Source organism: Manacus vitellinus, unplaced genomic scaffold, assembly GCF_001715985.3.
Source record: "Manacus vitellinus isolate BGI_N305 unplaced genomic scaffold, ASM171598v3 scaffold_13_pilon, whole genome shotgun sequence".
NCBI classification, from domain to species: Eukaryota; Metazoa; Chordata; class Aves; order Passeriformes; family Pipridae; genus Manacus; species Manacus vitellinus.
The window spans coordinates 8154672-8166784 of record NW_021938999.1 but is presented as its reverse complement, the minus strand read 5'-3'; the positions used below and the strand labels follow the sequence as shown (position 1 = coordinate 8166784).

The window sequence follows — 12113 nt, the reverse complement described above, 5'->3', positions numbered from 1 at the left end:
CCAAAACAGGAAGACATTTTCAAAATCCCTCCTGAAGGAGACTAGCTCCACAGGGTCAAGATACTTTATCAGTAGAACTTTTATTTGGAATGCGGCATGAAAAGTAGGAAGCTGAAAACTTTGGTGATAAGAAATAGGACAAGAGTCTTTAGCTTTCAATATTGATATAAGTAGGATAAATATATTTTCTCAATTTCTTCATCTTTTATAAGTGTTTATAACTGTAATCTTTGTTATGAGTGTTGAGATTTAGTAACTTTATTTTCATTTTTACTCTAACCTTTTTTAAGTGTAATTCCAAGGCACATGGCTTTTACCAAGTCATTTATTACTCAGGAGTTTAACAAATCTGAAAATCAAGGTAATGGGACATGGTAGCAAGTACCTTCTACCTCAGCACATTAGGTGAGAGCATCTAAAAGGGAACAAGGTAACTGTAAAAGCTGCAGTGGCTCTTTCTAGAGGAAATGTGTAAGATGTAAGAAGTGTTTTGCAGTGATTACCAGCTTGTAAGTAGATGGCAGTATGCTTGAAGAGCAAAGGTCTTAAGAACTTATGTTTCTTGTCAGAATAGTTTGGAGACATATTTTGACTCATTACACGCAAGTATCAATGTGTAATACTTTTACATTTGTTTACTGTTTGAAACAAAAATCTTCAAAAAGGGATATAGTAATTTATAATCTTGAATATTCTGTTTTCTTCCATGTGAATATTCATGCCATTTCAAACATTGGATTTCATCAGATTTTTCTTCAGTTAGTTCCAGATTAGTTCCTATATGAATAGTTGGCTTTTGTGATAGGGATTATGTTGCAATTTTAGATGATACATCAAATTAAAAATTTCAAATGTAAACACTGAAAGTGCAGATTTGTTCTTGGATACAATACACTGCAATTCATTAACTTCTACCCCTTCTTTCATGCAGAACAAAATTTTTAGTAACAGATTTAGTGTATTTGACAATTGAGTTCATTATACCATATATTAGTAGGACAGAGTTCTAGCTCTAATGTTTCTCTGTGTCCTTCAAAAAAACCAAAACAAAGCAACTATATGACAATGTGAGCAGTCGTTTCTATTTTCTAAATCAATTCTGTGTGATATTAGCTAATATGTCTTCCTTATTTTTCAATATTAATCTTCTAAGTAACAAAAAAGGTGTTAACCAGGTGCGTGGTTGAGTACAAATACTATATGTAGATATGATTCATGTTACAGAGACCAGTGAGATTGAAAATGTGTTACATTATATACCTAGGCTTAAGGTTTAATGAAAGAAAGTGAATCCTGTGAGTCAGGTCTAAATTAAAAATAAAGTCACTTTTAAATTACATTTGCAGTCAGTGGAAAGACATAAGTGCGAATCAGTCACTTCTGATCTCGCCCTACCCTCTGCAAATATTTATTTCACTCCACTAATTACTAAGGAACATGGCACTGACAGAAATCCTACATTTAATGGTCCGAATATTAAATATTCTGTAAAGACTTCCTTGAAGATTTGAATGTCTCCTGAAAGCCTGAGTCCTGTTTCTTGCAGTGATTGTTACCAGAGATGTTGCCAGTAAGGAGGAGGGATGGAAGCTCTGCAGCATCCAGGGGCAAATCCAGTGGAGACTGCTTAATAGAGGGAAAGAGACACTGAACATACTTCCACTTGTAAAACTTGCTGTCATGTGGAGAAAAACTGTGGACCATAGTCTTTATACAGTTCATATTGTAAAGATCCCTTTACATTCTGAATGTTTTCATGGAAGAAATGTCTGCTCCTTTAGCAAGCCTTCCTTCTTTGGGACAGTTATTTGACTCTCAAGAGAATCCCAAGCCCTTGCCTTTATTTGCAACTCTGTTCTTATTATTTGAGTTTAAGGAATTTAGTGTCACAGATTTGAATACAGTTTGTTTGTGTTTTTTGTTTTGTTTTTTTTTTTTTTTTTTTTTTTTTTTTTTTTTTTTTTTTTTTTTTTTTTTTTTCTGTGGGAAATGTATCCTTCTGGTTGTAATAGGAAGATAACTTTAACTCTTGGTTAGTAATGAATTTTAGCCTTTTACTGTAACTGAGTGTAACCTAGAATGCATTTTTATTTTACTTACAGTTATTCTGTAAAATCATACTATGTGTTCTGTATATTCTTGCCAATAATTGATTGGTTTTGAACCTTTCAATTACTACCCATTTTGCATAGTGACTAACTAGCAGAGCAACCTGAAAAAAGGATATTACCAACATATCACTTGGTTCCTGACCAAGGGACCAGTTTCTTCAGAATCAGAATTTCTTGAAGAAGGAAATAGGAAAGATTACAAAACAGAGAGGACGTGGAGAGTTACCTGAAAGTAGAGCTTCAGAGATCATTCCAGTAATAATGACACAGTAATAATTTGTCTTGAACTCTGGGTACCATAAAAACACTAGGATCGTAACTCTTCCGTCTTGTAAAGCTGACTACCTAGTGTTGCATATCTGCAAAGTTCTGCAGTTTACAAAAGTCTTTATTTCGTTATACTCCCTGAAAATTGCATATTTTGAATGTAATTAGATTGAACCCATTAACCTTATGGTGTAATTGGTCAGCTATTCCTATATGCCCCAGGAATTAATTCTCAATATTTAATGGAGATTACCTGGTGAAATTTGTGCTAGATGAAGTGCTTTTTTAAATTTTCATTAATGTTGTTGTTGTTGTTTTAATTGCAGGAAAATATTTAATATGGCTGTATGTCTCTTCTGTGATTGTTTTTGTTGAGACTTGTCCTTGCAGAATGAACTGCCACCCAATAAATAGGCCCAGATGTAGCAACAAAAATGAATAGCAAATGCAAATTTTGAATAAATGCGACTGACTTGGACTGCATGTAGTGTAATCATTGCTGTTTTAAAGGAGGTTTCTTCTTGAACAGTGTTATGGAAACTCTAATTTTTGGATCCAGATATTCTGATGTGATCCTAAAGCATTCACACATAAGATATTTAATGATGGATAACAACTTATTCCTGAGCTGAAGAGCAGTACTTGAAGCTTCACACATGCTTGCTTGTATATATATAAAGTCTACATATATCAGGTGAAATTAATTCTAGTGATAAAGAACCATTACAATTTCAGATATAGTCACGCAAACTCTATTTCAATGATTATACAAACATACAGACGTGTTTTGCCAAATAAAAGATTTAGCTATTAATCACGTGAGGACAACAGTTATATTGAGACTGTAATGAGAGTTTTTATTTTTCTTTCATCCAAAGAGTCTGTATTTAGCCATGTGTGTTCTTTATATCTTCAGGAATACTGTGGTTTGGATTTTTGTAGTTCTTCTTACAGTGCATCTTTAGCAACTCTATTTACCCTCATGTGAGTAACAGCTAAATCTCTTATTTGGCAAAACACACCTGTATGTATAATCATTGAAATAGAGTTCTGTGTGACTATATCTGAAACTTGTAATGGTTCTTTATCACTAGAATTAATTTCACCCGATATATGTAGAGTTTATATATTTTAGTACAGGCAAGCAAGTGTTGTTTCCTCTTAACATGTAGTTCACCATCTGCTTTGGTTCTGACCAAAATGGAGTCTCCCATCATAAAATAGTATGATAACAGCATAAATATAATGTAGTAACAGCGTGAATCAGCAGTGGACTGTTGTGGCTTTCCAAATCCTTACTGCAACTTTGCTATCTCAACAGAATGTTAGAAAGTAAATGAGGTAGCATTAGGGTTGAAGTGGTTCCAGTCACCATAAGTAGCCTGACTTTATGCTTCACTGGGGCTGAAAGGATGCTGTTTCAGCCTTCAGTCCTATCTCAGTCTTGCCGAGTGTGTTATCGTTTCCCTTGTGGCAGCATGATCACTCACCAGTAAGTGAGACACTGTAGGTCATGCATGTGAAACTGTAATGAAAAAAATTGTCATTTTATTGCCTTTATTTATGTTTCTTTAGAAAGAAATTCAATTAAAATTATTTTGGATATTTTTGGCTATTTGAATAGTCTTGGATATTTATTTTTGCCTCCAAGCAGATTTTGAATACTCAATTAATCTTTGTTAATATATCTACAACTGTATCACAACTCTTGCTATTAATGGGCTTGTTCTCTTTGTGGGTAGAGTATCCAAAGCTTTTTCTAGTTTTCTGGAAGACTGTAAATAGGGAAGCTCCAACATATCAGAGGACAGTAATGTAAAGAGACTGTGGTTTTACAGTGACCACAGTGTGTCCAGCTAACAATAGTAATAAGAGTTATTAATATTATCGGCAAAAATAATTCTGTTAATTTTCCTCTACGGATTTTAATGGCAATCTTGTAACATGTAAGTGCTTCCTGTATCTGTGACAATTTTTGTTTATCTATCTCAGAAGACACTGTGGGAAGAAAATAATATGTTCATGAAGATAGTAAAGATACAGTTTTAATTATAAGTATTAAATTCTATCAGCTATACTTAATATCTCTCTAATAATTATTAATCTATTTACTTATCCAATTTCTTTACTATCAGTTAAGATCATATGAAACATTTTTTTCTCCCCAGGATCATTCCTAACAGCTTCATTTCTATCTTTACTTTTGAAAAGGGAACTGACATTGATAGATGCAAGTGTGCAAAATAATAATTTCATGCTGTGGTTTATTTTTTTCTGTACATTTAAATAGCTTTTAACAGTATCAACAGAAATATAACACAGCATTGTAACAGGAAGACTAAAAAAATATTTTTTTTGTTAGTTGTGTTCCAGAGGAGGTTTATCTGGTGAGCATCTGTGGAAGTCAGTGACTGGCATGATGCTATTCAGCATTTCCACTAACAAAATAGCGGATAATGAAAACATGTGGATGACACAGATTTACCATTCTGACAAAGTGAGGAGAACAGAGCAGTTACATAAACAAATCTTGACTCACTTGTTCAGTTGACCTCTTCAGGCAAGCTGTATTTTGATATAGTCAAATAAAAAATTTTTGCAAATAAAGGAGAATTGGAATAGGTTATACCTCTGGAGTGTGAGACTGTACCCTGAGATGTGTGGCTCTGAAAGAGATCCATGGGACTGGCCATGCTGACAACTCTCTTGATGTGAGCTTCCAGAGTGATGCTGTGACACCTGGGAGTGATTGGATCCTTGAATTAATGAACCTAAGAGCTTATTTTGCCTTTTGTTGGTTTTCTTTCTTTGGCAATATTGCATCCAGTTTTGATATCTTAAGTCAAAGACATAGAGAGGACTCAGAGAGAATGACTGAAGTATTAGAAATATTTAATTTGTCAAAAAGAAAACCAATCAGTGAATTGATTAATATTGAGGAATTTGATATGAGAAAAATCCCAAGACACTAACAAAGTAAGGTATGAATTTCTGCAGCTCTTAAAGATTTCAAATTGATGTTTTTCCTGGAATTTAAAAAAAAAAAAAATGTTTAGATTTAGTTCCTATTATCTACACAAGAGGTCAGACCAGGATAAGTAATGATCTTTCCTGGCAGTATCATCTGTGACTCTAGGAACCAGCCCCAAATTTGTGTTGTGTCTCTGACAAATAATACTGCCACTGACATACATGGTTGCTATCATATATAGGTACAGAAGACATCTGAGGCTCTCACAGTTGCTGAAACAATTAGACAATGATTTGGCCTTAGAGTATAATTTTGAAATAACAATCATCATTCTAAAACATGCATAATGTTTTTGCCTTTACACAAATGCCTCCTAAACATTCTGGTGTCTAGTAATTTTTAGTTATCCTTACCAGCTGAGAAGAACACAGTGTTAGCACAACACCACTGTGGTAAAAGATGTCTAAAATTGTGATTCTCTGTGAAACCTAGTAGCAGAGGAAAAGCACTGTTTTCTTTAAAAAGGGTCAATAGTTGTTGAGTACTCGCTGCTTTTTCTTTGTATTATTTTGAATTTTTGTCACCATGTATGATAACATAATTGAACTCTAGAAGCAGCTTCATTTTGTTCTGCCTATGAGTTGTGTCCTTCCTTGTTGTGGAAGCCTGTATGAAGTAAAAAGAAATATATGTATATTTTCTGTTCAAAGCTCTACAGCTCTGAGGATGCTGGGACTAAACTCCTTCCAGATCCAGCAGTGCATTTAGCGGGCTGGGAGGGACACATTGTAGAATTGGGGTCCCCCCCAGTCTTCAGGTGTTGTCAAGAGTTGTGTTTGGTCTGACTCCTGCTAAAAGAAGGGAAGGATGTGATGCCGAGTGTGTATAATCTGGAGAGATTTCCTGTAAGCCTTTCTTTATGGCTTGTACTTCACAGAGCTACTGGTAGTATCCAAGTTATAAATCAAATCTTCCACACAATGAAAATCTGATTTTATTGTCCTGTAAGTTTCTAGAAAAAGCATTTTCTAATTCCTGTAAGGTATTTTTCTCTCATCAACAAGTATTTTTATTTATTTTCAGTAAATACCGTGAAGAAATTTCTGCATTTTCTCCATTTCAATATAAAAGTATGTTCTTGAACAAAGAAAGAATTCTTGTTTGTCGTGAGCAATTTAAGTGACCTGCTAAACTAAATGCACTGGCAGGGCTTCCATTTAGTTAGTAATTCAGAGCTGTCACTGAAGACATCTCTCTACAAAGAAAACTGTTTTCTTTCCATGTTATTTCTTCAGCAGAAACTGCTGCATAACGATGTCAGTTATTGGCCTTATCAGTGTGTAACCCTGGAGAAGACTAAAATCACAGGAGCCTGTACACTTGACAACCAAACTCAATCAAAACTACTGATAAGAGAACAAAGAGGACCTAGAAGCTTTTGGAGTATGAGCTGAATAATAGGATGAAATGACATATGCCCTTCTTTGAGACAAGCAGATGGAGGAGGATTAATTTTCTTTCTTTCAGTTTTCTGTTCTCTCTTATGGTTTCCTAAATGCTGGTGCATGTAGATTTTGCTATCTTACAACAAAATTGTCTTATTGCAACTAAAAGACAGTAAGAATAACAAGAACTGAAATGCCTATTGTTTTGTCATCTACTTGTAAACAACTCAGATTTAATTTTTTTCCAGAAATACCATTATAGCAGATTTACTATTACTGTTGCAGCCTCCTAGTTAGCTCTTTCAATTGCCATAAAGAGTGAAGTCTTTGCAAATGACAGCTCATTTGCTCTCTGTAGTGTTTTTTTGCATTAGATATCCCTTTGCAAATATAGTAAGACCTCCCATTTATCCCATCCTAATTCATTTTCTTCACAGTAGCTTCTTTTCTTGCTGTTAGCTGAGCAAATTACAGTAGTTGCATCCACTCCTCAGGAGCTGATTCACTAAAGCTTTGTGTTAACTTTTTTTTCCTCACAATTCTTACACATCTTGCTTAGTTTCAGGTGCTGATCCGCATAGGTCAGCAGGTTAAACAGGGGCACCTGAAATCCTTAATAGCTGTTGTTCTCTATCACATCCTTTCTTAAATATTGCCATCCCTGAGAAAAGATGACGGAGCATAGGATGGAGCTGCTTTGTAGTTGCCAGCTCACAGGCAAACCTATTAAAGCGAACTGAAATTACCAGCAGTAATATACCTCTGAAAGATATATTTCATGGAGCTGACATCTTTACTTTCTTCTGTGAGAAAAGACCACATCTTCCAAGCTGTGCTATAGTTTCCTTTCTAGGAGATTATTGTGATAAATACAGGAATTCTTCCTCTCATCTGCCTGCTAAGGAAGAGATGAGGGATGTCATCACCATCGGTAACCAGACCATCAAACACTTATGTTATACCCCATAATGCATCACTTGAAGTGTTTATCCATTAGAATTGTTGGTACAGTTTTGACTATACCCTTAACACCTTTTGATCACATTCATTTATTTAAAAACAATGGCATTTTATTAATTATAAAAGAAATAATTTTGTCGAAAGTCCAATTCTCCGAAGAAAATGAATTTGAGTATAATGTTGTCCTTAAAGCCCATTTGGTTTATGTGTGGTTTTGATTCTTTGGATAACCCCTTCAGACAGATTTTTGGAGGCTTTTCTCTGAATCTCTGAAGGCAACAAACCTTTTCTTAGTGCAATTTGAATTTTTACAAAACCCAGTGGGTGTAAGAACCCAACACCAGGGAGAAATACTGCAAAGTATTATTCATATTTAGTTTATGTAATACTAATTGTCACATGATAAAACTGTTGTTATGAAAACAGGATTTCTCCCTCTGTATTGATTTTCCCTGGTATTAGTAATATTTGTCCTTATGTAGTGGGAGAATTAAGGACTTTGGCTTGCTTGATCTTGGATGACTGATTGGGAGCTGCTGTGCAATTGTCAGTGTTCCTCTGCCAAACTGCTCTGTTGGTATTGATACCATGACAGAGTCAATTGCTTTCAACATGCAGATTCTTTTGAAGTTTTAAAGTGTAAACGTGTTATTTCCTTACGTGTGTGGACCAGGATTGCCAAGAAGAGGTACTCATGGCCTAAGCGTTTTTAGGAGTTTAATTTTGGAAATCTTGAAAATGAGCAGTCAGAAAAGATTAACTAAGTCACCCACTGTACAGAAAAGACATTTAGTTCTCTCATGTTTGTGTCTGGAGGCTGTTCTTTCATAGATAAGCAAAGAATAAACCCTGCATTCAGCTGTTGGTTTGCGAACTCATAGTTTCTATGAACATAGAGGTATTTATCATCTTATATAGAAATTTGATCTCAAATTCTGACTGGTCAAAGTTAAGTTGTAGATTTCTGGTTTTGTCAGTATAATGATACGTAAGACAATTAAATATTATATAAAGAAAATGTGATAGTATTTTAATTGTCTTAGAAGTCCAGGGCCTTAGGATATTTGTGCATACCTCAGGGCTTCCGTTTAGAGTTATTATTTTCCTGTGGTCCCAGTAATATATTCTTTGTCTGTGTGCTTTTGAAAAATGGCATCTCTCTGGGACTTGCATGAGAATTATGTGTTTGGGTTTTATGTAATTTCTTTAGAATTGTGTTTAACAGCAGTAAACTGGGAAATGAAAAGCTGGTCCTAGCAGAGAGTATTAAAAGAATGTTGCTTATTTAACCTTGTGAAGCAAAAAGCTTGAGAGGGAATATGATTATCTTCCTGAATGCATTTGTATTGCTTTTTAATGAGGGTAAAGATTTAAGTCATAACATAATTTTGGTAAAAGATCAAAAGTATATAAATTATTTCACTTAGATTTATAAACCACTAGATAAAGGGAAGCACTTTCTATGTAAAATGTCAGGAAGTAAAGAGCAGTATATATTTTCTGACAAAGCTCAATAAATTTATGTTATTGTGTGATACACTAAGATTAATCCTGGTTTGGGTTTTTTGTTGTCCCCAAACAAATTAAAAGATGTCTTTAGCATAGTTGTTAATCGTGTTTCTTGCATGGTATTAATTCTGTTTTAGAATATTTTCATAATAGCGTGAAATTGAATTATATTGTGTTAATTTGAATTGATGCTTCAGTCTGATTGTCTATGAATGCGCTTTTGGAATTTCTCTCTGAATGAAGCAATCTATATCATATATTTTTCTCTTAAGGAATCAAGAAGTGGATAGAAATCTGTGGGGATGTTGTTGGTTTTGTATGTTGGGAAAACTCGTACAGCTTGCGTGATCCCGTCTTGTGCTCTTGTACCTGCGTGCTGTGCTCACCAAGGAAGCTTAAAGGATTTCTTAATGTGAACGGTGGTGTTCTCCTCAGAGATTAAAGAATTTTTTGATTACTTCTTATTGATTTTTGCAAGGCTTCTCAGGTTAACTTGGAAATTTTCAGTTGTCAGATTCCCTGCCAATGTAGAGACCTAAGACTTGGGCAGGTTCTTTATCTGTCCTTTCCTTTAGCTGGAATATCTTCATGAAGGTGCTTTGGCTCTTTTCTTCCACTGGCAAGTCGTTTGTTCTCTGTATTGTTGTCCTTAAGACTGTAGAGGTGCACAAAAGCTTTACGGGGCTTTGACATGGCAAGTGGGGATTGGTTGTTTATTATCCAGAACAAAGCACCAATATATGGCTTGATGTGGTGGTGATTGAGCAATGCAATGGAAATGGCCTCTTTCAATCCTATATCCCTGGGATACCAACAGTATTGAATTTGAATTGTGTTTAGGACTACTTGTTTTACTTCTAAAAATACACTAGTTTAAGTAGCCCCACTGCATTGTGGACTGTTTGTTGGTTGTAAAAGTTTTATATCTGAGACAATACTATTTAGCTTACATATACAGGCAATTTTGCATCAGCCATCCTTAATAGATGGTTTCTGTAAAACAAGATGAGATTTTACACAGACAGTTTTACAGTGTGAAATACCTTTTTGGAAAAACATACTAATTAGTTTAAGTCCAAAATACATAAAATTTTTGTACACTCTTGTCCTTCTGGTTCATTATATTCAATTAGTATTTTATGGTTTTCTTTCTAGGTTTTTTTTTTGCTGAGCTTTTAGCTATTCATACCACAGTGTTAAAATCTAAGTCGTTGTAGATAAGGAAATGAAATATGTGCGAATTTGTAGCTGTAAAAACTGTTCCGTTTAAAATGCATTGCCAGATTATGGTCAGGAAAACCAAACCAAGAAGAGTGGGTAGCATATGGACTTTATGGAGAGGCAGAATTGTAAATTTTCCCTTGGAATCTGCTATACAAATATTTTGATCTTGCTTGACTACAGAAAAAAATAGATAAAATGCAGTAACTTACTCATTGGCAAGTCATTTCAGAAATTACATTCTGCTGTAATAGATGCAGTCTTAATTGGTACAGTACATTCTATGTTTGGATGGGTTTTGTTTGGATTTTCTTTTAATAGAATGACAACTGATCTTCATGACTATTTTATGCTCTGGATAGTTGCATCTGTTTTTGTTTGTTGTGTTTTACATGGAACTAATGGCAAGTGATATACCTGGGCTTTTTAAATTATTGTTATAATTTATATTTTGGTTCATAAGAAGTACACATATCTCCAAATACCATCAATACAACAATATTTCATAAAACAATATGGCAAAAAATGATAATCACAGTGGTTCGGGGCCATTCTGCTCTGAGCTGTAGCAACTGGAGTACTGTGAAACCTTTCTGGATGCTTCCTGGGATATTCAGTTTTCATATGAGATATGTAAAATGGAAGCTCTGTTTTTTCTAGTTTAAATGTGAGAAAGGACCTCAGACTGGTTTTGTTTGTCTGATTTAAGTATGAATTTAGATAAGTGTTCAAGTATCTTAGAATCATCAAATGGTTTTGGATGGATGGGACCTTAAAGATCATCTAGCTCTATGCTCCCTGCCATGGGCAGGGAACTTTCCACTAGAGCCCTATCCATCCTGGCCTTGAACACTTCCAGGGATGGGGCATCCACAGCTTCTCTTGGCAACCTGTTCCAGTGCCTCACCACCTTCACAGTAAAGAATTTCTTCTGAATATCTCATCTAAACCTACCCTCCTTCAGGTTTAGGTCATTCCCCCTTGTTCTATTACTACATGCCCTTGTAAAAAGTCCCTCTCCAGATGTCTTGTAACCCCCTTGATGTACTGGAAGGTGCTCTAAGGTTTCTCCAGAGCCTTCTCTTCTGCAAACTGAACAACCTCAATTCTCTCAGCCTGTCATCATAGGAGAGGTGCTCCAGCCCTGTGACCAACTTAGTGGCTCTCCCCTGGACTCATCCCAACAAGTCTGTATCCTTCCTGTGCTGAAAACTCCAGACCTGGAGGCACTGCTCCAGAGGAGGTCTCAGGAGAACAGAGTAGAGCGGCAGAATGACCTTCCTTTAACCTGCTGGCCACCTTTCTTTTGGTGCAGCCCATGATATGTTTGGCTTTCTGTGCTACAAGCACACGTTGCCACTTTTTGTGCAAGTGTATGTTGAGCTTTTTGCCTACAAACGCCCCCAAGTCTTTCTCCCCAGGGCTGCTCTCAATCCATTCTCCTCCCATCCTGTTCTTGTGCTTGGAACTGCCCTGACCTGGGTACTTTTTGAAAGATGTCTTCTTTCTTGAGTATTGAATATTCTGTATCAGTACCTTAACTTCTATTTCACATGCATGTAATTTTGAAGCATTTTGAGACAGTTTAGCATAAAAAGGTATTACAAAAATAAGATGTTTGTTTATGGA

General features: G+C 35.3%; 1 protein-coding gene across 2 annotated transcripts in view; it reads left to right on the top strand.

Moving 5' to 3' along the window:
- Positions 1 to 12113, top strand: part of TBC1D22A (TBC1 domain family member 22A) — a 155391-nt gene that overhangs the window by 130758 nt on the left and 12520 nt on the right. Inside the window, exon 13 of one of the 2 annotated variants that reach the window (XM_018068011.1) lies at positions 4752 to 4959. The exons of the other annotated variant lie outside the window; for it this stretch is intronic. Coding sequence (XP_017923500.1) covers positions 4752 to 4769 — 18 coding nt within the window. The 3' untranslated portion in view covers positions 4770 to 4959. Of the gene's footprint in view, positions 1 to 4751; positions 4960 to 12113 lie in introns of those variants that run through there. 2 annotated transcript variants of the gene reach the window in all.